Source organism: Rhinopithecus roxellana, chromosome 2 (genome assembly GCF_007565055.1).
Source record: "Rhinopithecus roxellana isolate Shanxi Qingling chromosome 2, ASM756505v1, whole genome shotgun sequence".
NCBI lineage: Eukaryota > Metazoa > Chordata > Mammalia > Primates > Cercopithecidae > Rhinopithecus > Rhinopithecus roxellana.
The window spans coordinates 144965489-144992109 of NC_044550.1; the positions used below are offsets into that span (position 1 = coordinate 144965489).

General features: G+C 40.6%; 1 protein-coding gene across 22 annotated transcripts in view; it reads left to right on the forward strand.

Moving 5' to 3' along the window:
- Positions 1-26621, forward strand: part of LIMCH1 (LIM and calponin homology domains 1) — a 352171-nt gene that overhangs the window by 233042 nt on the left and 92508 nt on the right. For all 22 annotated transcript variants that reach the window (XM_010384733.2, XM_010384727.2, XM_010384765.2 and 19 more), the window contains 3 exons: positions 15630-15736; positions 21203-21233; positions 23240-23350. In XM_010384733.2, the coding sequence (XP_010383035.1) occupies positions 23342-23350 (9 nt within the window). In that variant the 5' untranslated portion in view covers positions 15630-15736; positions 21203-21233; positions 23240-23341. The remainder of the gene's footprint in view (positions 1-15629; positions 15737-21202; positions 21234-23239; positions 23351-26621) is intronic.

A 26621-nucleotide genomic window follows, 5' to 3' on the forward strand; every position in this document is an offset into this window, starting at 1 on the left:
AAATTACTTCAGGTTTTTTATTTATTTATTTATTTATTTTTTATTTTGTGGTGTTTCTTTTCTGGCTGACTTTTTAGCCTTCTCAGTAGAAATGTTGTGACCTGTAAATATGATGGGGTAATGGTGTTTAGATCTCATCACTTGGCTCTTTACTCTCACACTCATTTGACCTCTATATGCCTGTTTCTTTTCCTAATGTCATCCACATGTCTGACCTGGACTATGAAATACTTTGTTCCTGGGGTCACCCCTAACTAGTAAATCATTGTCTTTACCTGCAGCCCTATAGAGACAAGTGTGGAATATATCCTTTGTTGCAAATATTGAAGTATGCAGAGATTAATCAGACCTTGATGTTTGACTCCTATTTGTCTCATGTATCTTGGGGGTTGGCATTGCCAGTGTAGGAATGGATTGAAAGTTGACAGTTTGAGATGATGAGCCACAACCAAAGTGTGATGACTATTTGACTCCTATTTGAATATGATGTGAAAATATAAACTGTGTTTCAGTAGTTCGTCTAGCTCAGCATTTCTTAAACTGTGCTTTATGAGCTATTAAAAGGTGTATGATGGAAAAAGGGATTCTGAAGTCCAATAAGTTTAGGAAAAGCTGAGTTAAAACTAAGAGTCTCTTAGTAAGAATTTCTCAGAACTGTTAGTCTAAACATTATGAACTCCAATTGGGGAATATTTTATGCAGCATTTTCCAAACTTTATTTGATCCAGAATCTCCTGGGACATATCTTCTAGGACTCTGTGATGTGTTTATTACTGGTTTTTTGTTTTTTTGTTTTTTTTGTTTGTTTGCATTTTTTTATACCTAACAAAATTTACCATTTTAACCATTTTTAGTTGTACAGCTTAGTAAGTTATATTCACAGTGTTATGCAATTGTCACCTGTATCCATTTGTCTTTGTTCAGGCTGCTATAACAAAATAGATTATAATGGCTTATAAACAACAGGACTTTATTTCTCACAGTTCTGGAGGCTGGGAAGTCCAAGATCAAGGCACTGGCAGATTTGGCATCTGGTGAGGACCTGTTTCCTGGTTCATAGATGACCATCTTCTTTCTGTGTCCTTCCATGGTGGAAAGGGCAAGGATGCTCTCTGGGGTCTCTTTTAAAAGATCACTAATCCCATTTATGAGGGCTCACCCTCGTGACTTAATCACTTCCTAACACTCCACTTCCAAATACCATCACATTGACGGGTACAAACATTCGGTCTATAGCACTATTTTGAGAACTTTTTCGTCATCACAAATTAAAACTTTTTACTCATTAAACAACAACTACCCATTATCCCCTACCCTTACCTGAGACCCTGGTAACCTCTATTTTACCTTCTGTCTGTATGAATTTGACTACTCTAAGTACCTCATGTGTAAGTGGAATCCTGCAGTATCTGTCCTTTTGTGTCTGGCTTATTTCACTTAGCATATCTTCCAGATTTATTTACACTGTAGCATATGTCAGAATGTCATCCCTTTATAAGGCTAAATACTATTCCATTGTATGTATAGACCACATTTTGTTTATCTGTTCATCTGCTGATGAACATTTGGGTTGTTTCCACATTTTGGCCATTATAAACTTTAGTGTGTGAGTGTCTATTTGAGTCTCTGCTTTCAGTTATTTTGGGCATACACCTAAAAGTGGGATTGCTGGATCATATTGTAATCCCGTATTTAACTTTTTGAGGAAACATCAAACTGTTTTCCATAGCAGTTACACCATTTTACATTCTCACCAACAATGCACAGTGGTTCTAGTTTCTCTATATTCTCATCAACACTTGATATTTTCTGTCTTTTTAAAAATAGCCATTCTAATGAGTGTGAAGTGATATCTCATTGTGATTGATTTGCCTTTTGTTATTGTTGTTAACTTCCAACCCAACTCAGACTGATACGTGATTCTACTACCATTGATTACACAGTTCAGCACAATATATGACTCATGTGGGTTGGAAAAAATCCAAAATGGTATACTCCCTGTTCAATGAAATGAGTTCATTAATCACACACAGTTGGATGTGAGTAGAATACCAAATTGTTATAAAAGTTTTTAGGCCGGGCGCGGTGGCTCAAGCCTGTAATCCCAGCACTTTGGGAGGCCGAGACGGGCGGATCACGAGGTCAGGAGATCGAGACCATCCTGGCTAACACAGTGAAACCCCGTCTCTACTAAAAAATACAAAAAAAAACTAGCCGGGCGAGGTGGCGGGCGCCTGTAGTCCCAGCTACTCGGGAGGCTGAGGCAGGAGAATGGCATAAACCCAGGAGGCGGAGCTTGCAGTGAGCTGAGATCCGGCCACTGCACTCCAGCCTGGGCGACAGAGCGAGACTCCGTCTCAAAAAAAAAAAAAAAAAAAAAGTTTTTAAATGCTTTGCTTAGCTTCTCTTCTCTTTTCTCTTCTCTTCTCCTTTCCCTTCCTTTCCCTCCCCTCCACTCCACTCCCCTCCCTTTCCCTCCACTCCCCTCCCTTCCCCTGCTCTCCCCTCCCCTCCCCTGCTCTCCCCTCCCCTGCTCTCCCCTCCCCTCCTCTCTCCTCCCCTCCTCTCTCCTTCCCTTTTTGACACAGGGTCTCACTCTGTCGCCTAGGCTAGAGTACAGTGGCGTGATCTCAGCTCACTGCATCCTCAGCCTCCTGGGCTACATCAATCCTCCCACCTCAGTCTCCCAAGTAGCTGGGACTATAGGCGCATGTCAGCATGCCTGGCTAATTTTTGTATTTTTTTGTAGAGATGAGATAGCATCATGTTGCCCGCACTGCTCTCAAACCCCTGGGCTCAAGTAATCCACCTGCTTTGGCCTCCCAAAGTGCTAGGATTATAGGCATGAGCACTGCGCCTCGCCTAAATGCTTATTTTCAATTCTGCAGTTATTTCATCATGGACCAGTACCAAACCCATAGCAATCCACAGACCACAGTTTATCACTGCTCTCAAGTCATATTTTACATGTCAAATATATGGGAACTGTTTAATGGCATATGATAGATAGTTAAAGCAGTTTTATTCTAAAATAAGTGAAGGTATTTTTCATTCAATTCCCAAAATGCAACTAGTGAATTATGTTGGAAAACAATCTGGCCGTATAATATACTAATGCATATGTTGGGTTTTAAGGTTAGTTTAAGTAGCCTGGGGAATAGTTCAGTAATTTTTTGGAGGGATAGATTCCTTGGAATCCAGACAGTTTTCCTGATAGGCTGCATTGTGGTATTGCCCCTCAAGTGAGCTTGAATGTCAAGTCCTTGAGAGGTGATACAGCTGCTGTTTGTATGGTCATGAGTCTGGAATCCAGATAGAGATAAAATCAGGGTGCAAGAGCCAACGGAGTCTTTGGGGTTGGGCACTCTATTTCCCTAACTGTCCTATGAGGAAAAAATAACTAATATATGCTATGCTGGCAAGGAATTGTTCTTCCAAAGCTCTTCCAAGCAGAGTTAATTAAGTAATGTATGCTCACTTCATTTTGTAGTTGGTCCTCTTTGACATCAGGACTGTTAACTTCAGCAAATGGAAGCAGCATTACAGCTTAGTGCATAGTTCCAAAAGAATATCTTTAAAGCAAAACCAAATTTGATCAGTTTGTATGCTAAAAATGATAGTAGTAATTCACATTCTACTCTAAAACTCTGAAAGAAAAATCCACATCTGATCCACTTTTTTTTTTTTTTTTTTTTTTTTTTTGAGACGGAGTCTCGCTCTGCCGCCCAGGCTGGAGTGCAGTGGCCGGATCTCAGCTCACTGCAAGCTCCGCCTCCCGGGTTCACGCCATTCTTCTGCCTCAGCCTCCCAAGTAGCTGGGACTACAGGCGCCCGCCACGTCGCCCGGCTAGTTTTTTGTATTTTTAGTAGAGAGGGGGTTTCACCATGTTAGCCAGGATGGTCTCGATCTCCTGACCTCGTGATCCGCCCGTCTCAGCCTCCCAAAGTGCTGGGATTACAGGCTTGAGCCACCGCGCCCGGCCTGATCCACTTTTGTGAGTGCAGCCAGTGTTGATAGTTTTGTCTGCCCTAGGGAGTCTCATTTTCCTTCTTTTGGAAACTATTCCTTCTCTATTCCTCCCTGACCAAGGATTCACGGTCTTTTCTATCCTCTTTCATTAGCTACTGTTGGAGGGAACTTGACCCTAGACAGGTCAATATGGGTCTTTTCCTGGGATGTTTTTCAAATTGCAAGTGAGAATAGAGTCAGTCCTCTGAGGGGGCACCAGCCTTCATGTATGACACTTGGGAACTAGAGGTTCATGTGGAAGAAACTCATGAACAGCAAGAGCCAATAAGCCAACATTTAGAGTGGACAGACAAGAGATGAAGTAAGTCCAGGTCCCCAGTACCTGAGGCCTTGGTTTCCAGCTGTTTCAGTGGGTCAGCTGCATCCCCACCCTGCGCCCTGCTGGGTCATACTGTACTCTGTAATCCAATATAAGCCTATTTACATCTGGATTTCTCTCACTTGCAAATAAGAGTCTCTTATCATGACTCCTTCCTGCTCAAAACACTTAATATACTACCTTTCAAACAGCAAGTATGCCGTTGATAGCTTTGAGTAAGCTTTAAAAGTTAAAGTTAACATAGCCTAAGTGCTGACTCATCATCATTCTAACCCAGACTCACACTTTGCTCCCATTGTTGAAAAAACAGTAACAGATTATTTCAAAATACCGTAAAATATTCAACTTTATATTCTTTTTAAAAAATCATTTTTAGATACAGAATATGGGATGGGTGAAGTGAAGGGGATTTAACTCTTGAGGGCTAATAACATCTGTGAGTGAGAAGAAGGTGAAGGCATGGCAGAGAGGTGGAAGGAAGTAGAGGAGGCTTGTTCACGCTTCTTCCAAGATTGGAAGAGGGGGCTGACCAAGAATGCCTGGAAGGATTAACAAGTGGATCCAGGAACCTACTGATGTGGGAGCTCATAAATTTGTGGCAGTTTCAGGTCCAATCATGGCAGCATTATGTCCAGTAGCACTGGGAGTCAAGCATTAGGGACTTAGGGTGATAAATAATATTCCTCTCTTCCTCTTCCAGCTGAGACATAAACATGGGAATCAGACAGAGATCACAGTATCATCTTGACTTCTCATGGAACAAATTGGAGAACATGAGTTTAGCGCTTCAACAAAGTGGGTTTGCCAATCCTCAATCCTGAATTAAATGAATGTATCCACCCATTTCTGGCACAGCTGGGCAACCACAGGCCTCCCCCACAGAGAGAGGCCCCTTACCACATGGCAGAGACCGAGAGCTTGTCTCACGGAATGGAAATGGCTGAGCAGGAATGTCCAATTTCTTCTCCCAAATCAACTTAGGAAAGGAGGAGGGAGGGGCCGAGAGTGTTATCCCTGCTGATGTCCCTCCATATAGACACACAGCTGATCCTTCTTCCAGTGAGGCAAGAGATGGCTGGTTTCGATGCCAAGGCTCATTGTCCCAGGCTAACTGTTCCATCTGTGTTATTTCCTCCTTCTAGTCCTTGTTCTCTTATAGAATGACGGAGAGGTGGGGATGCTGAAGCTCCAGGCAGCGGCCTAGACTGGATCACGAAGGAAATAAGGCAACAAGGGGAGAGAGAAATGGACTGAGAGAAAAGAGCAAAGTCTGGAAATGAAAGAGCAGGTGTTATAGGAGAGAAAGAATGAGAATCCTAGAAGAAGAGGGACTAAGGTCAAAGAGGAGGAGCATTTACTTCTTATGCCCCAGTTATTGTTGTTCTAGGTGATATCTAGGTTAAAAGAGAGCGAGAGAGCACTGCAAAGGCCCTGGCAGGAGCTCACCTGCCATGTCTGAGGACCAGCGAGCAGGTGCCTGGTTGAAGCGGCATCTGGGGTGGTAGGTAGGGGAGAGCCTCGGAGATGTGATCAGAAATGTTGCAGGTAACAAGTTCTATAGGACTCGTAAGGACATAGGCTTTTAGAAGAGAAACCTGGACAGAGAAGGGTTAGGCTATTCAGCCAGGAAGGGGCAGAGCTGGGATCCTCAATGTGGTGGTGTGGCATTTGACTCCAGACACACAGTGCTTCCTAAAACAGTGCTCTGGTCTGGCTTCCCTGGCACTGTCTTCCCTGGTTCTCCTCCTCCTTATGTTTGCTCCTCTTCAGGCATGATGAACTCATCCTCCTCTAACTGTCCTTTACATGTGGATGATGTCTCTGGGTTAGCCTCGCTCGTTCCATGTCTGACCTCTCCCAGGAAATATCCTGCTTTCCCTTGGCTTCTCCTGTGTTCCTGGGTTGGTGATTCCCAAACCTACGTATTCTGCAGGGGCCTTGCTTCTCTACTCCAAACCGAAATATAAGTCCCTGATGAGCTGTGGCTCTCTAAATATAGAGTGCTCCCAATTTATTTCCCTTCCTCACAGATCTCCTCTTGCTCTTGTTCCTTAGGATGATCTCAATGGCTGAAAACCATGGCATTACCTGAAACCCCATCTTTCCCCTCGTCCTCTATCCCCACATCCACTCAATGGCCAATCCAAAGAGAGGTGCTCATATCTTCCCCCTCTGGTTTAGCTCTCCCTGAAATCTTTTGAAATTAGTTAATTAATTAATTAATTGTTTTGTTTTGTTTTTGAGACAGGGTCTCGCTCTATTGCCCGGGCTGGAGTGTAGTGGCCCAATCACGGCTCACTTCAACTTCTGCCTCCCAGGTTCAAGCCGTCATCCCACCTCAGCCTCTTGGGTAGTTGGGACTACAGGTGCGCACCACCAGGCCCATCTGATTTTTTTTATTTTTGTAGAGATAAGGTTTTGCCACATTGCCCAGGCTGGTCTCGAACTTCTGGGCTCAAGCGATCTGCCTGCCTCCTAAAGTGCTGAAATTGCAGGCACAAACTACCAGGCCACGCCAGGCCTGGGATCTTAAATGGACCCTCTCCTCCACTCATGGGCTCTCTCCCACTGCACCTGACATCTTTTCCCAGGACTCCTGTTCTCATGAACTGGTCTGGCTTCCCCACTGCCCAAAGAACAGCCCAGATCTTTAGCAAGACACTCACAGCCCTCCTCTGTCTCACCTTTCATAGTTCTCTTCCCCTCCCACCTCCCCTTTTCTCTTCTGTGATCCGCTGCGCTTCTGCTCATTTCCCATCCATAAAATGTTTTCTTCTGCTTCAAGCAGCCACCCAGCGGCCACCTTCTGGGTCAAACCTCCCCAGAATTCCCCCAGGCAGAATGAGTTGCTCTTTTCTCTCAGTGGAAGAGCTGGTATCCTCATTAAGTGCTCCTGGCAAATAAAAATGCATTGAAAGTCTGGCAAGTGCTGATTGTTGTTGGACATCAGCCAGTCACTGGAGTGTGACTGTTACCCATACAGGCTGAGGCAGCAACTGTGAACACACGGCAGGTACAGGAAATCCCCAAATTCTATTAATTACTGGGTAAGGTCCTAGAGATATTTTGGTAATGTATTCCTTAAATTCTGAGTTTCTTAATTGCATTTCTGTTAAAGGGAGTTTGCTTCAAATGTAGAAAACCTAACCAAAACCATGTTTAAAAGAAAAACAAGTCTTATAGGTAGAATAGAAAAGTAACATTATTGTTGGTTGTGGATTTCCTAACAAGATCTGGGTCTTCTGTGATAGACTTGCAAATCTGAAAGTCTTTCTGAGGTATGCTAGTCCTTATTAAAATTTCTTCTTTCTTTTCTCATTCTCTTGTTTGTTTGCTTGCTTGCCTGCTTGCTTGCTTGACAAGGTCTTGCTTTGTTACCCAGGCTGAAGTGCAGTGGTGCGATCATAGCTCACTGCAGCCTCTACCTCCTGGGCTCAGGTGATCCTCCCACCCCAGCCTCCTGAGCAGCTGGGACTACAGGCATGCTCCAGCATGCCCAGCTAATTTTTAAAAAAACATTTTATAGAGAGAGTCTTGCTCTATTGCCCAGGCTGGTCTTGAACTTCTGGCCTCAGGGGATCCTCCTGCTTCCGCCTCTCAAAGCACTGGCAATACAGGTGTGACCCACTGCACCTGGGCCTTATTAAGATTTTTAGGGCAAATATTTCTTGTAGAAAATATATAAAAATGAGAACTTCAAAAGAGGTAATTCTAGTTTACATTTTAATGTTTTCCACCTAGTCTTTTCATTTATAGAAACTGAGAATTATATGGATGCTTTATGCATATATTGCATTTTAAATATCTGGCAGTAAAGGTGTCTGGATTCATTTGAAACCCAGATGAGCATTCCCTTCATTTTCTGTGAACCCAAATCCATGATCATGTTGATCTTTCCCTAACGGGGTAAAAGAAATAAAGCCAAGAAGGTTGGGCACAGAAGGGAGCTTCTCATTCCCTGTCTGGTTTCCACAGAGAACTACCAAATGCAGGGTGTCTACCCCAGAGCCAGAAAGCTGCTTGCTCTGTGCAGGAGATAAAGGAAAGAGAGAAACCTTTTTTCAGATGGAAATGACAACTGAAGAAAGAGAAAGGTAGCAAGGAGCTTCTTGCTTGCCTTCGGAAGAAAAGAGGAAGAAGGGCCTGGATGAGGCCCCCTCCTCCCGCTCCTTCTCCCTCTGATAGCACTGCCATGGGCTGAGGAAACCTCTTCTGTAGCTGTTGGGATCCTTGATCTAACTGTTGTCAGAGGAGACGTGCACCTGGCGTCTCTGAATTTGTTTTCCCACTGAAGTGTTCTGCCCAGCTTTTAGGTTCCATCATGTAATTCCTACTCTTCTTCATGTGTGCTTTGGATGAAGTAGGCTTTTCTGGTCTGAACTTAGAACCACCATGCAAGGATTTATGTCTGTGGGATAATTACAAATGATGGCTTATAAGCAGCTACCTTACAAATGACTTTTGGTATGTAGCCTGCCCCTAAATTTGAGGCTATTTGTATAAAACTGCCAAGCTGGTGGTTAATAACAACTAAGTAACAATAGCAGCAACTATCTTTTTTTTTTCTTTGCCATCTCCTATGTAACTGGCAAGTGCTATACCTACACAGTGTGCCTGTTTTTCATAGATGGATAAACTGTTCTTCATCATCACATCTTCCATGGTCCTTTCGTGCCTGAGTGAACAAGAATGTCTTAATAAAAACTTCCATACAGTGAGTGCCCAGAAGGTGCCAGACACTGGGCTGTGTTCTTAATGCATGTTTTCTTTAATTATGACATCCCTACAGGTCGATAGCATCCCCCACCTTACGAGTTAGGAATCTGAGGATATGAGGATCAGAAAGGTTAGGAACTATGCCCAAGGACACGTAGCTAAGAAGCAGACAAGGCTTCTTACTGGAAAAGCTTCTAACTGGAAAAGCTATTTGTGCCCTGTTCCTTGATATATTTGTTCTTCTCTTGCTTCTGTTTTCTAATTTGATGTCATAACTCTGTTTATGTGTATCTTGAACAATTCCAGTTATTTGATGGATTGTGAAGACTAAGGAATTCTGCTTTATTCATTGTTACAGATACCTAGAAGACCACGTAGCACATTGAATTGAGTTTATTTAAATATTTAGTGAGCACTTGGTACATGTCAGGAACTTTGCTATACTCTGGGGTAGAGACCATCCTGGACTATTCCCTCACCTTGCCTTTGGAGTGAGAAAGGAAAGGGAGTGAGTTGCAAGGATGTCTTTAGAGTAAGAGGCCCTAGGAAGGTAGCAAGCTCAGGTCTTACCCATAGCCCTTGGGGAATGTTTTTATACACAGGGCAAGCCCACAAATCAATGAAATGAGAAACCACTGGCCCATGAACAAGGAGGGTTTAATGTATGGAAGTTACATAAACAGTGGTATAAATTCATATATTAATATTAGTCTAGTACAAAATAGACTCTTTGAGGAACTTTATGTTATGTCTGTCTGTTGAATTGAGACTCATGTTATGCACTACTTGCCAATTAGCCAGAAATGGTGACTTTCCATCAGTAGCACCTGAGGATTTACCTCATGACTTTGCGGTGGTCATCTCAGAGGTGACAACCATTTTTCCTTGAATTTTGTGGAATAGATTTTTACCAGTGAAGTCACAATCCTACCTAGTCAAATTTATCTTTTAGAAATTCAAGAACCTTTTCTCATAAACTTTTTTGGGAAAAATCTCGAACATACAGAAAAATTCGAAGAAAGGTATGGTGAATAACTGAATAGAGGGTCAGCCAGCTACGGCCTATTGACCAAATCCACCCAATGCCTGCCTTGGTAAATAAAATTTGTTAGAATACAGACACACACGTTTGTTTACATATGATCTGGTTACAACAACAGTGTTGAATTATTTTAACAGAGACCACCATGTGGCCCACAAGGCCTAGAAGATTTACTATCTGACCCTTTATAGAAAAAGTTGACTGACCCTTGATCTAGATTCACTGTTTGTTACTATTTTACTATTTGCTTTATCTCTGTCTTCACAGACAGGCAGACATAGTTGCAACCTCTCTCTCTGTCTCCCTTCCCCCACACGTGTGAACATATATACACTTGCATACTTTTTTTTTTGAACCATTTGAACATTATGTTACTGACATTATGATAATTCACCCCTAAATAATTCATATGGATGCTTAAAAATAAAGGCAGTCTCTCATATAAATGCAAAATCATAATCACACCTAAAAAATTAACATTCATTCAACAATATCATCCAATGTGCAGTTCATATTTAAATTTGACTTTTACACCCTCACTTAGTTTTGCCTCTGGGATCTGGGGTCTAATCAAAGATCATGCATTGCATTTGGTCATGATGGCTTTGATCGCCAATTTTTGTTTTACCTGACATTGTCTTTTTTTGAAGAGTCCTTTAAAAACTTCTCGCAAAGATGTATGGGTTTGTTAGCTCCATGATAGTAAGAGCTAAATATATAGCCATTATAGTAAAGCAGTGTCTTGTACTTCTTTTCCCTTGGGATAGAGACACTTTTAGTGTTTGGCTTCCAAAGTTAACACACTAAGATGTGGGCTTTGCTGGAAATTGTAAATGTGGAAAAATCTCAGTGTGAACAGCAAGGCAGATGAGAATTCACAGGATGCATTTTATGTAATTAAAGGCACAGCCCTTCTCGCTTGCTCCAGTGGCTGCCCTTGCTAGCTCTTGGCTGGGTGGCTCTTCCTTCTGGCTTTTCTTCTGCCTAGGGCCTGGCCCCACTCCAGCATCATTAGGTTGTAGCAAGAAGCTGGAAACAGACCTGCAGTTATTTAAATCTTCTAGCCCAAATTGTTTGGGCTGGCTGGCAGCACAAAGCTTTTGTGTTTGCAGGCTGCGTGCTGAACATAGCATGGTGTTCAAGGGCGGGTCTGTGCGTCTGCAATGCACATAGGAGGAGGAGCACCCTGTTGAGAATCTGTGGGGGTCACAGTCATGCACCCCTTAGGGGACTACATGCTGGTCACAGGTCTTGTCCTTTATTGTGATGTCAAATGATTCCCAGAGAGTGTCAGCACTTCCTTTGCTTTCCTCTGGGCAGAAAGCACTCAGAGCTTAAAGGCCAATCAGTGGATACTTGCACTCTCAAGTGAAGACTCACCTGGCTCTGTACTCGTCACTCTTTGGTTTGGAGTTGCCTCATTGGGTAGTTAAAGGGTTTGTTTACTGTTCCTGAATGGTAGAATTGTACGTGAGAGGTACAAATGTTTTTGAATGTGGTATCCTCAAGATTGTTCAAGGCTAGAGTCAGTGGAGAATTTGAGAGTCACAGAGCCAAGTAAGTTAAGAGAGTGCATATTTATGTGTGTTTGTTTGCTGGTGGGAGGCAAGGAGGAAGAAGAACATCATAGAGAAAGAGAAGAGACAAGAAGAGAAAAAACTAAAATGGAAATTTCAGGAAGGCTGAATTCAGAATAAGGCACCTGGAAACTTGGAGAGGTGGGAAAAAGAATTGGTACTTTTCAGACTTAGATTTTTAACATCTGGGGAAACTTCCCCCCCCCCCCCCCACTGTGTGGAGTTAATTGGGAGTTGGATTTAGTAGCGGGGTGACTGGTGTGGTGTATAACCTGTCTGTGCCTCAACTACTCCTCTAGAAAATGGAGACAGTGACTGCGGTGTATAGCTGTTTTGAAAATAAATGAAATAATCCATATACATCCTCAGAACAGACCAGGTAGATAGATGGCAAATGCTTCAAGAGTGTAAGCTACAAACGTTTAGTTTGTATTATTAATTATATTCACCATAATGGTCTGATATCTAAAGCCTTCACCTATCTTTAACCTGTTTTCTTAACAATAATGGGTAAATTTTTTAAAGCCTTTTAAAAAAGAATTCACCAACTGTGCATGGTGACTCATGCCTATAATCCCAGCACTTTGCAGGGCCAAGGTGGGCAGATCACTTGAGCTCGAGACCAGCCTAGCCAACATGATGAAACTTCATCTCTACTAAAAATATAGAAATTAGCCAGGCATGGTGGTTCATGCCTGTGGTCCCAGCTACTCAGGAGGCTGAGGCAGGAGAATCACTTGAACCTAGGAGGTGGAGGCTGAAGTGAGCCGAGATTGCATACTACACTCCAGCCTGGGTGACACAGTGGAACTCCATCTCAAAAAAAAAAAAAAAAAAAAAGAAAGAAAGAAAGAAAAAGAAATTCACCGGCAAGCTTTGATTCTCATATTGACAAAATATTTTTCCACTTTTTAGCAATAGTTTATTGTACTAACTTTTTATCTCCATATGTGCTCATAAATATTCCAATAATAATAAAGTAGGTGACTTTTATTCCTTCTTCTTTTTCTAACCAATCATTTACAAGTAAGCATACCAAGTGAACATCCACATGTACTTCTTCCACTGGCAATAAGAAAAGCAAAATTCCAGGGAGAAGATTTTGCTCTCTGGAAAATGATGTGACCCAAATTGGAAGTCTGAGTACTGAGCAAAGACAAGTCTGGAAGCAAGTAAGACTGGCGTAGTTGGCATAGCTAAAATCAGTAATACATTGATATGTCTTGTGATAACACAGTTAATTAGAAAAAAAGGTTGAAAACAATTTATTTCAAGTAACTGAAATATTGGGACAAAATAAGTATTTTGAAAGGATAGATGTTGTATTTAAATTAAGTAACAGGATGATCAATGCACAACTAGAAAATTTGGGTCTGTTAAAAAGGACTCCATATCACCACTTTTTTCATTCCTTGCCTGCTTTCCTTTCCTTTTCTACCTAGGACAGGCTCGATCAATGAAACATATATGGCAGAGAAGGTGGAAAACTGTAAAACTCAGGGGATGGGAGGGAACTCTTACATCTGATAATTTAAAAATGTGGAAAGTGACTGAAGGAGACACTGGTGAGGGTATAGGTGACTTCAGACTTGGTCTGAGCAGCTAGCTCACTGTCAGCCTCCGAGAGTTCTTGTGAACGATGGCATCTCTTGCCTGCTGAAAAAGACCGAGGCTTACCCAAAAAGAAAACATCCTGGGATGAAGGCACCCTCGTTGGGGGAAAGCAAGGTTGTAGTAACTCCTCATTGGTCTCCCTGTCTCCCATCTTGTTCCTTTGAATACTTCCTTCACACCATCTACCTCCCGCCAACCCCAACTGCAGCAGTCTCCTTCCACCATAGATCTAGGCTTTCACTTCTCAGATACAGCCCCCTGTGACATTCTGCAACTTGCCTTCCATGGCCTTCGAGGCCTGTATGATCAGCCTCTACCTGCATAGCCTCATCTTCCTTTGGTGCTGGCCTCGGATTTTTATGCTTGAGTTCCTCACATAAGACATGTTGTTTTGCACCTCCATCCTTTGGGGGCTATGTGATCTTGGACAGTTTGATAAATTGTTCTGTGCCTTAGATCACTCATCTGTCAAAATTGTTCATAAAGTTGTACACGAATTAAATGCGTGAATATATGTAAAGTTCTTGGAATAATGCATGGTGAATAATAAGGGCAATGGAAAGGTTAGCAACTTATTGCTCTTGTTATTTTGAACCTGGATGTATTGTTTTTTTTATTACTGCATAAACCTAATGTGTTTAAACACCCTTTGGTTATCTCTCATTTTCTGAATGTCAGAAGTCTGGGCATGGTGTAACTGGGTTTTTAGCTCAGGGTCCCACAGGACTGAAATCAAAGTATTAGTGTGGGCTGAGATCCTATCTGAACATCTTCCAAGCTTCTTCCAAACTCATGTGGTTATTAACATAATTCATCTCCTTGCAGCTATAGAATTCATGGCCAGCATGAATTCTGACCTCACCTTCTCCTAAGAGCTTCCCTGATTAGGTCAGGCCCAATCAGATAATCTTTCTTTTGATTAACTCCAAGTCAACTTGCTAGTGATATATCACAGAGTGATAGCCCATCATATTCACAGACTTCACTTGCATTCAAGAAGAGGTGTGTACATTGGGGGCAGGATTCTTGGGGGTTATCTTAGAATCCGGACTACAAACTGGGTAACTGGGAAATATCTTTTCTGTTCACTCAGTTGAATTGCACGTGAGTGAATATATGATTCTGTAATCACCATCATTTCAGATTTTTGTAGCATCTTTCTCACAGCATTCAGATGGATTCACATCAGTCTGGCTTCTGGAGCCGACATTCCCTACCCTGTAGTTTTCACTAACTGATGGGATCAGTTACCACCTTCAAAAGTCTTTTAGGAAGAGGACAGTTAGAGACTTGTAACTGATAAACCTCTTGACTAATATCCTGGAGTTCCAAAAGGATGACCCACAATTTGCAGTCCCTTTCAGAACCATTTGTTTGTACTTAATGACTTAAAATAGATGGAGACTGACCCCTCCTTAATTGTCAATGGTGCCTGCCAATTCAGAGTAAATTTGTATCTGCTAGAGAAAATTTCACTTTCTTTTGACAGGCTTTTGCATTAGTATTTTAAAAGCTTTCCCTGTCCTTTTTTTTCTCATTTCAATTAAGTCTAGATTTTTTTTTCTTGCATTTAACCCAGTTTATAATCCACAAAGAGGTATTACTAGTCAACACCCATAAAGGTATTACTAGTCAAAACCCATAAAGTATGTATATACAACAAGACATGGACAAAGAAGCAATAAGGAATACCTGTTTTTGAGTACAGTTCCCCCTAACAATGTTAAGTTTTCCTTTTTTTTGTTTTTTTTTTTTTTTGTTTGTTTTTGTTTTTGTTTTGAGACGGAGTCTCGCTCCGTCGCCCAGGCTGGAGTGCAGTGGCACGATCTCAGCTCACTGCAAGTTCTTCCTCCCGGATTCATGCCATTCTCCTGTCTCAGCCTCTCAAGTAGCTGGGACTACAGGCCCCGCCACCACACCCGGCTAATTTTTGTATTTTTGGTAGAGACGGGGTTTCGCCATGTTAGCCAGGATGGTCTCGATCTCCTGACCTCATGGATCCACCCGCCTCAGCCTCCCAAAGTGCTGGGATTACAGGCGTGAGCCACTGTGCCCGGCCTAAGTTTTCCTTTTAATGGCGTTTTACTTGTAGTTTTATACAAATGTGTCAAGCTAAAGGGAAAAATGAATCTGGCATGGCTGTGGGTTTGGAGGTTTGAAGTGTCTGTTTATCTGGCATTTCCTAACAAAGTATGATTTGTTATGCAAGCTATGATTTAGACCTGACCATAGCTGCCTTAGTGACCAGTATCCCTACAGCAACTTGGGAGGGGCTGGTTCATAAAGATAATCTAAGATAATATAGACTTGGATTTCTTTTTTTCCTTCTAGGACAATATTATCTTATTCTTGAGAGGTTGTAAAGAGCTTGGCCTTAAAGAATCTCAACTTTTTGACCCGAGTGACCTCCAGGATACATCCAACAGAGTAACAGTCAAGTAAGTAAAGCATGATTTATGTTTAAGGGAGACTCCTTTGTAGTTTGACTTGCAATTTTGTGATGATGTTGTAAGTTCTAAGAGACAGAGAATTGGTTATGCTTAATAAAATAAAAATGTGAAGGTAAAAATCAACTTTCGAAACAACTCACATTGGCTTTCCCTCTGTGCATAGATTTCATTCTAATCATAATTTTTTTGAATGCAAAAATCTTGCATATAGAGTTTGAATTTTGAAGAGAAGGAGAAAAATGTTAAATAAAGCTTAACAGAGAGGCAAGAAACAAATAGGCACAGAATCAGTGTGTTAGACAAAAACTTTTATTGGCGCCAATTGAGCATTTGAATAGGCTCTTGAAAGGTAAACAGATCTGAGCTCTGCTATGCAAGGAAGGCATTAGATTTTGGAGAACTCACTTCTTCATTTACAATTGTAACTGTCTTCTCATATGTGTCAATGATCAAGTTCTTTGAAGATGGATCGTTGGCACTTTGACTATATCTACTTAGTGAGCCCTGTTTGGGCCAAATAAGTCTTGGAGCAGAGTGTCACAATAAAAGAGACAGCAGTGTACTTCATGTAAAGAAAAAACTTGTGACCAGGGTATGAGATGGCAGAGATAACTTTCCTGTAGTTTAGAAGTTCTTTAGATCCTGCTGATTTCATATAAAACATTTTCCACTTTAGCCAAACAATGTTTGACATGGATATGCCTAAATAATAAACATAGTTTCATAGATAGGGTCTGTGAATTAGTAACTTTTCTTCTTTTGATTGTTTTTGGAGTCATTTTATCATGAAAGAACAGAAAAGGGAGAGAAGCCAAAATTCGGAGCTGTTAATTTTATACTATTTGCTTGATTTTATACTATTTGCTTGATTTTTATACTATTTGGTTTTATACTATTTGCTTGATTTTTTATACTATTTGATTTTATACTATTTGCTAGATTTTTTTATTTTTTAAAAAGGATGAGGAAAAATAGGAAAAAAGTGACTACTGGATAAAATAAAATTTGGATTTTGTATTGGATTTTATGATTCATGACTGGGAATATGGGGGAATCAGTGGTGATCTGTTATCTAAAATTACTTTTCTATTGTCTATGTGCCATTCTTTAAAACTTCTCTTGGAAAAATTTTAGCTAAGCGAAAAAATAACAGAGTAAAATTTAGGATATTTGAATATGGAAACTACACTAAACCTCATCTTGGTCATCACATGCCCCATTTATTACTGTACTTAAATCTATCCTCTATAAACCATTGTTCACTTTAGGAAATTGTTTTAGGTTCTGCCTCATCTCCCATTCATAGTTTCACCCGGGTGGCAACTGACCAGAAACAATAGTAACTGTGCAGCTTAGTAGGTAATAATTAGTCACACACACATTGCTTGGAGGGTGAAGGAAAGGTCACTTTGAAAGTGTCTGCTGCTGCATTCATTTTTTTTTTAGAGCCACTTTAAATCAATATGTTACTAAACCAGATTTCTGAGCCTGATTGGTTTTAAAAATTCAGAACTCGTATCACCTTTATTGCTTATCTACAAAAAACTGGGCATCAGGAAAATGAGGATCTAGCCCTAGGTCTGCTGCTCACTAGATCTGAAGCCCTGGTTAAGCTCCCTTCTTCAGCAGGCCCCGTGTATTCATCTAAAAATGGAAACTGGACAGAATATTCCATCTGGTATTATTCTAGGTAAAGCTTGCTCAGTGCAGATATGGGAAGATGGAACAACCGACTTGTAAAGAAAGAGATTTTAAATCATGGTGTGGAAAGAAACCTAAAGGGGAAAATGTCACTTAGGCAAATGATACATGGATACAGTCCCTTCTTAGTTACTGTACCATCTTTTTGTTTTCCTGTCCATTTTTCCTTCTTTGTTTTCTGTCTCCTTTTCTTCCTTCTACATTCCCTCCCTTTTTAATCCTGTCTTTCTTTCCATCTATCTCTCCTTTTGTATGTCTTCTCCTCATTTTCTTTTTAATGTTTCCTTCACTTGAGTACTCTTATTTTCTTTTCTTTTTTTTTTTTTTTTTTTTGAGACGGAGTCTCGCTCTGTCACCCAAGCTGGAGTGCACTGGCCAGATCTCAGTTCACTGCAAGCTCCGCCTCCTGAGTTCACGCCATTCTCCTGCCTCAGCCTCCCGAGTAGCTGGGACTACAGGTGCCCGCCACCTCGCCCGGCTAGTTTTTTGTAGTTTTTAGTAGAGACGGGGTTTCACCGTGTTAGCCAGGATGGTCTCGATCTCCTGACCTTGTGATCCGCCCGCCTCGGCCTCCCAAAGTGCTGGGATTACAGGCTTGAGCCACCGCACCCGGCCTCTTATTTTCTTTAGGTAATACTTTGCCATCACATTCCCCCATGACCCTGGCATTTTTCATTCATTCATTCAACAAATGTTTGCTGAGCAGCTTCTATGTGTTAGATACTTTTCATCACTAGAGAAATAGAATGAACTCAGATAGCCAAGATCTTCTGCTCATGTGGAGTTTACAGTCCAGTGTCAAGAAACAAGAAGCAAAGAAGTAAACAAAGAAGATCATTGCAGGAAGTGATAAGTGCTGAGAAGAAAATAAAATGGAGTAATAAGCAAAAGACAGTGGCCAGTCCAGAGGTGGCTGAAGGTGGCTTCTCTGAAGTGCTGGCATTTCAACTGAGCAGTAACTGGGGGCTGAGACACACATGGGAATGAAGAACAGGCTGTGGGAAGATCTGTAGGGCATTCAGGACAGAGAAAGAGCAGGTACAAAGGCTGGGGAAGAGGAAGAACGACAAACTTCATGTTTAAAAGAAAGAAAAGTAACTGATGTGGTTGAAGGATAGTGTGTAAGGACGTGTGTGGTGGGCGTGGCAGTCCACAAGCGGGGTAGGATGTTGAGCTCAGAATCATTATAGAGAAAAAACATTTTACTGTATGAGTATTTCAAAGAACATAAAGAATTTTAGCTTAAAATGATTCTATAAATTCACTTACAGTACTTAGAAAGTTGTTTATGGTTTTAGTAAGTAATAGAGTATGGAATAAACTATTGGATTTCATGTATTTTTGATAAGTGATGCTGGTTTAATTTGGCACTGTGCAGGGAATGCTTGTAACATACGCAGATTTTGTAAACTAAGGTAGTTAAAGTAGAACTGCTATATTTCTCTGTTGTCCCTCTGAGAGTTGAGCAGGACATCCGTGGACACAGAGAGGAGCACCCCATTGCCACCAATTACTAGCGGAAGCAGTAAGGTATAGGGATAGATCCCACAGAGGAGCTTTGGATGGTTTTCTGGAAGTTGTGTTTTAGAAAATACTCTTTCGTTTAGCTTTCATGGTAGGCAGTTTTTCTTGTGTGGTTTTTTTTTTTTTTTTTGTAACTTGAGTAGACAAAAAAAAAAAAACAAAAAAAACGAAAAGCCTGCAAGTGATTACTGCATGTGTAACTTAGTGAACTCTACCTGTAATGGATGCCAGACAACCTTGATGGGAAATGAAAGTATAATCTAGACAGGCACACAGCAAGTATCATTCCAGGGAATCAAAGCAACTGGATGAAAACGTACACAGGCTCTGGATTGCTCCCGAGTGCCTCTGTCAAAATTTGGAAATATTTCCACATAATAGGTGGGAGTCATTCAACAAATATTTTGTGAGCTTCTGTGTACCAAGCACAATTTTTAGCACTGGGTTAGAGTCTCAATGAACTTTTATCATCAATGCAGAAAAAGCTCTATGTTCCCTATTCTTAATTTGTTTTCCATAAAAGTTTCAAATCTTTTATAGATTTTTAAAAATCTGGTTTCTTTCTTAAATTAAAAAAACCCTAGCAGATTGGGAGGCCAAGACGGGCAGATCATGAGGTCAGGAGATGGAGACCATCCTGGCCAACATGGTGAAACCCCATTTCTACTAAAAATACAAAAATTAGCTGGGCGTGGTGGTGCGTGCCTGTAGTCCCAACTATTTGGGAGGCTGAGGCAGGAGAATCACTTGAACCCAGGAGGTGTAGGTTGCAATGAACCGAGATTGCACCACTGTACTCCAGCCTGGTGACAGAGCGAGGCTCAGTCTCAAAAAACAAAAGCAAAAACATAAAACAACAAAAAACCCTACCAGATATCCAAGCAGGTAAGGACATCCCATTTTTTTCCCCTGTTAAAAACAGAAACATGAAAACATTTTTTAAATCAAATCCAAACTGGACTAATGCTTTCAATCTAAGTCCTTGTTGATGGTTTATTTCCATGGTATACTACTTGCTTTCTATTTCTTCAAATTTCAAAGGACTTAAAATGGTCCACTTATTCATTAATATGTACTTTAGGTCAATATATGCTGCAGTGAAGTAATCAGGGTCTAAATACTTTAAGGAATTCTTGACTGGTTTATGTGATAGACTTACACTCCCTTCCCCCTCACTGAAGTTACTGTGGAAAAAAGAAGTGCAGTTTGTTTTTTCTAGTGTTTATTTGTTGACGTGTTAAAAAAAAAAACTTTGAAATAATTTTGCAGGAACTCTTATATTTCATTGTATGAATATTTCGAAGTAGCTTTTCTGTTTATAGTTAGAGAGTAAACATGGGTGCATATTTGAGCATGCATGTGTGTATATTTGAACATAGCAAGCATATTTTCCTGCTTATGGCTTATTCCCAATGCTAATTTATGTCCGGAGCAGAAAAGAACAAATATTTGGATAGGATTGCTTCTTGTACACATATTTTCAGGTCTGTCTAATTAAGTAAGATTTCAGACCTGTGTTAAAAATACTTGCATGAAGATTTTGGAAGTGCAGTCCGATTTCAGTTTGGCAGTGGTCTATAATCAAGGCAGAATCTTCAATGGTTAATCTTTGAGAATACAACTATGAACAGTCCTAGTTCTAATTGGACTTTTTCTATTTCCAGACGTTATAAAGCATCATCTTTTTTTTTTTTTTTTCCTGAGATGGAGTCTCGCTCTGTTGCCCAGGCAGGAGTGCAGTGGTGTGATCTCTCCTCACCACAAGCTCTGCCTCCCGGATTCACACCATTCTCCTGCCTCAGCCTCCCAAGTAGCTGGGACTACAGGCATGTGCCACCATGCCTGGCTAGGTTTATTTTTTTGTATTTTTAGTAGAATTGGGGTTTCACTGTGTTAGCCAGGATAGTCTCGATCTCCTGACCTTGTGATCTGCCCACCTCGGCCTCCCAAAGTGCTGGGATTACAGGTGTGAGCCACCACGCCCAGTCAAGCATCATCTTTTTATACTGTACTGTGGAACTTTAATCCCACTTTGTCCTTCTACATTTTGTTTTCTAAGTAATTTTATTCAGTGCCCGAAATCACAAAACTTAAGCCTTAAAAAATAATACATTCTTCTGATCTCATTATATATGTTAGCTTCGAGTACATCTTAGTGGCATTTAAGGAAAGATCACAATTTAGAATCTGCTATTCTGACAATATTTTCCTTTCTCTTTCCTTGACTAGGAGCCTTGATTATAGTAGGAAGCTGAAAAATGTAAGTGTTTTAACTTCCAAACTTGTATCTTTGATGGTTCAAGTGTAAAATTTAGCTAAATTCAATGCTTCTCATATGCCTTGCCAGAAAAAGTCCTTAGAAAGAAGTATATGTATTTCATAGAATAATTAATGACCATGATAGAAATAAAAATAGTAAATTGTGTATGTGTTGGGCTGGGGTGGTGGTGGTTCTCTTTATTTTAGATAAGTGCTCAATCCAGAAATAAACAAGTGAAAGCTTGTGCTCTGTTTATGCTCTGTTTATGATTCAGTTTCTTAAACACAAAACGATCAGGCTCAATACTAACATTAGCCCCTTTCCATTTGTAGGCACAGATGGGATTATTAAATTAAGCAGTTTGGCAAATTGTTGTAGGGTAAGATCTGCATAATATGAATAGTGTTGACTGCCATGAGTCTATACTCTGTGTATTTTGTTCTCCTTTTAATCTTTTGCATTTTTATTAGTACTTGCCAAAATGAACTTTTTGTAGATCTTATTTTCAAAAGGCAAGTATGTTAGTGCTGTTTTATTTTCAGTTTAGATTGAGGAATGAAAGAAGTTACATTCTGCCTCTAAAATTTTAAAATTGGCTGAAATCTCTTTTTAAAAAAATCTCCCCAGGTGCTATTATATTTGATTGACATTTTCTTTCTTATCTTCTTTTTCCTCCTCTGTAAAACTAGAGGTATATGCCATTTTTCATCATAAAATTTTAAACAAATCAGAAAACCTTTAACCTAAAACACAACACAGTGTTTTTTCCATTCCCCCATTATACCTTTTAAGATAGCCACATACTCTCAGCACACGTTAGTTATTTTACGGTCCTAGTTAATGTCCTGACATTTGAATCTCCGGAAATTTATTTGTAAGCAATCAGTTCAAAAAGATGTTCTGGAAGTTTTGAGGGGCTCATGAAGTAAAATTTTCCCACAGAGGTAGAAAACAGAATCACCTCTTAGCATCAATGCGCATAACCATACTTTGGGTCTGTCGCCAGCTGGATTCATGTAACTATATCATGTTGTCCAAAGCATTTTCTGGCCTACCAAGTAGAAGGAGGCACAATAAGTACTTCCCAACCTGGCTGAAGCAATAAGACAGAATGTGAAGAGAAAATACTCCTCTTAGCTTCTACATGGGCCTCAGTTCCCTGTAATTCAGTGTGAAGGAGCTCATCTTCAGCTGACTCTGCTGGGTTTCATGGGAAGTGAATGTGAGGAGGATTTGCTTTTGTGGACAGTTTCTTCAGAAATACAAAACAAAAGTAACTTGGGACTGTAGCTTCAGACCGTTGAATACTCATAGACATTCTTAAATATCCAAGGTGGTTTAATTGGTAGCAAGCCTTGTCAAGGCTCAAAATTTCCCATCTCAGATTAATGGGAATCTAACTATACCCCAAAGCTAGATATCTGCAGATCACATTCTTCATGACACTGCTTTCCTTCTACTTTCATTAGTAGAATTATGTTGATCCTGTGCTTGGAAACACTAATTAACCTTTATCACTTGTTTGGGATTTTTTTTGCCATTGACCTTAGCAGAACCTCTGTGCCCACAAGTAGAAATTATGAGCCTTCAAAAGCACCTTTCTCAAAAGGAATTGACAGTCTCTTTCATTGCTTCTCTGGATAAAGATTCCAAAGCATTTTTGAAAAATTTTGCTGCCTAATTGTGAAACTTTCACTACATAAAAATAGTGTTGGTGGATTAATTTTTCCTTCTTGCTGACTTAGAGATCATTTCCTTACAACCTAACTTTTCCTAACATTGGAGTCGTTTTAACTACTGAACCATGTTTGTGTTGACTGACATGGCATTGGGTTCTTATTAAAGTGATTTTACATTTAATGAATACCTCATGGGTGGTGGTTTTTTAAAATCAGTGTAAATCAACTCTTTCCTTCCTGCCTTCCTGTTAGTGGTGCATTATTGACTCCTTAGTTTCAATGTCATTCTTGAGGGAAAAATCTGCTCTTGTGCGTTTTGTTCCACAGGTATTAGTTACCATTTACTGGCTGGGAAAAGCAGCGAATAGCTGCACATCCTACAGCGGAACGACACTGAACCTGAAGGAGTTTGAAGGATTGTTGACTCAGATGCGAAAGGTAACTTGGCTTTTCTTCTTTATCCCTGAGCGGTAGACAAGGTGGGAAAGCTACACATTTGCTTGTTTTTAAGATTATTGGACTACTGGGTTGTGGAATGGTATGGGCCAAAGATAGGCACTCAAGGAAATGATCACTTGTCTTACTAATGACGTCTTTGTCTCACACATCTCACACCTACCTGCACTTTCATACCCTTCACAGAACAGGAGTTCTGAGCTCCATCCAACTTTTTAATCCCAAAAGAGCAAATTCAGTCTGTCAGTATATGCCTTTGTATGCCAAGAAGCTCAGTGCTTGTTTTCTTGGGGAAATAATGCTTGAATTAAACAATGCAGTATTATGCAAAAATGAAGACTTGCTCTGCACTTTTGTCCTAAAGGACGTTTTGCTTACCCACTGGCACCTTGGTGTGGGTGAGGTAACGAGAGCCAACCTCTTACCTTGGCATACACTCTGGACAAGCCGGGATACTTTAAATGCATTCTCCTCTAGCATGTGCATGTTATGGTCACTGTTTTTGAATGACATAGGAATTTGGAAAACATTTCATACATTGTTAAAAGCTTCATTTGTTTCTTTGAGTATAGAAAAGACTGACCTAAGGGAGGGATTTGTCAAGGAAACAGTTGGATGTTTCATGTGTACTTGCCTGAATGTTTCATGTGAAGGTCCAGCAATATATGTAACTCATACAAATGGCTAGTACATAGTATTACCCAAGAGAGGCCCTCCCAACCCGCCTTAGTGAGCAGGTAAGGCTTTTTTATAATAGACTTCCATGCACTTTTTCTATTTTTTTATTTTTTTGAGATGGAGTCTTGCTGTCACCCAGCCCGGAGTGCAGTGGCGCAATCTCAGCTCACTGCAACGTCCGCCTCCCAGATTCAAGTGATTCTCCTGCCTCAGCCTCCCAAGTAGCTGGGATTACAGGCAGCTCCCACTAAGCCTGGCTAATTTTTGTATTTTTAGTGGAGACAGGGTTTCACCATGTTGGTCAGGCTGGTCTTGAACTCCTGACCTCAGGTGATCCACCCACCTCGGCCTCCCAAAGTGCTGAGATTACAAGTGTGAGCCACCACACCCGCCCCCTCCAGGCATTTTGGATAAAGTCCACAGTAGAGGACAAATAATTGAGGCCTTACTCGTCCTCATTTCTCTAGTATGCAAAATAAATGAACTAGAAACATTCAGTTCCTTGCAATTTTTCTTTTAATACTGAAAGCAAGAATTGGTTCCAATTTTCTAAACATTTATTTTCCTTTCCTTAAATTAAAGCTAATAGTCCTGATAGTTCTTCCCATTTGGCTAAGGCCAGTATGGCTCATATATTTATAAATGGACAAAGCTTTCATATTGGTCATAACGCACATACACAAAGTATTTTAAGCTGAATTCCTTTAAAAATAAAATAAACACACATACACAATGAAGCACAACTCATTGCTTCTCAGTCTCACCTCTTATTTGCCCTTTAATTTCTCATCTAACATCCAGTCTGGATTTGAGAAGTCTAAATGTTTATTGTTTTTATATTAAATTTGGACTTGAATAATAATAGATGGGTCATCAAGCTCTGTCTCACAGTTCCCCTGCTAGATTCTGTTGGAATCTTTGATTTATTCTCATGATTGACATTTCTTACTACTAGTCCAGCGCCTGTAGAATGTGAGAAGCTATTGGTTTCTTCAGCTCTCCTAGCTTCTCTTTCTACAGTTAGTTGCTTCAACTGCTGTAAAATGACCTGTTGTTAACAGCTGTTACTCTTTATGTTGAATGTAGATAACATCACAGGACATGATGGAGTAAGTAGTATCCCAGGATACATGACTCTTAGCAAAAATGGCCAGCCATGATACTGCCATATCTCCATCTAGAGAGAAAATGACTTGAACTTCACTGGTCTATCCAAGCACCTGGAAGTACTAGTTTTATAGGTAATATATATAATCTAATTTTGTCAGTTAGGATCGGGTTCAGCTGGGAAACGCAAAAGCCTCAAAACAACAGATAAAATAAGATAACAATTTATTTCTAATTCACTTAAACGAGACGTGGACATGAGCAGTCCAGGGCTGATGTGGGGTTCCATGTCTTTTCACCAACAGAAGGCCCAAGCTTCTTTGTCTTTTTGTACGAACATTTTCAACCCATGGCTCTTCCCCTGCTTATCCAAGATGCCTCTTCAGGCTTTAGCCATCACATCCACATTCAGCCAAGAGAAAGGAGGAATGGCGGGGAGAAGATTCTATGCTCTCCCTTTAAACACACCTCTGGGAAATTACACACTACACACATACTTACATCTTACAGACTTGAACTTGGTCATGCACCCATACCTAGCTGCAAGCAAAGACTTGGGAAAAGTAGACTTTATTTCAGCTAAAAACTGTAGGCATTTTTATTAGGAGAGCAGATATTGAGGGACAACTGTATTCTCTTCTGCACATATGCAGGCTGAATAAATTCTTTTCTTTCACAAAGGAGATTATCCACAAATTTTTATATTCATTTTTCTACTGGGTGAAATGTGCATAAAAATGATACAATAGGGTGTAACTTGTTAAGTTCTGTAGTAAAGGTGACCCAGGTAGAGCCCTTGGCATAAAGTCTGGCATGTAGAAGGTATACATAGATTGCTGCTATTGCTGTATTTTTTTTAAAGGAACTCTGAAGTCATAGTGACAGTGGCCTTTCACTGAGACTGGATATGTCGGAAAAGTCCTTCCAAAGAAAGTGGCACTTCAGCTGAACAGAAGGGATTTACTACAAGAATATTAAGATTGAAGGGACACCCATGGGGACTAGGATGACCCTAGAGATTTCAGGATCTTTCTCTCATCTCTTATCTCTCCTTAAACTCATTCTTTCTTCCTATAGGCAAACATTCCCTTGTAACAGGGAGCATGGCCGATATAATCCCCAGGATTATTTGCTTCTAGCTCCTTGCCCAGAAAAGCAAGGGAATTCTTTCCCCTGGCCCCAAGTGTAAAATTCCTAGTAATGTACCCTGACCCTGTGTGGACCTTATTCCTGAAGCAGTCACTGTGATCAGGGGCAAGTGATACCATGACTGGCCCAGGCTATTCCTGTTTCAGCGGGTGAGAGGTATTACAGGAAGAAAGGGAAAAGGGGAGGGAGCATGGTGGGCAAGCAGATGCAAGATTTCTGCCTAAAAGAGCAACCATCTCAATTTCTAGTCCCTCAACCCACCTTATGTTTTTTTCATGATACTTATCATCCAACTTAGTATTCATTTGTGTCTTTCTGC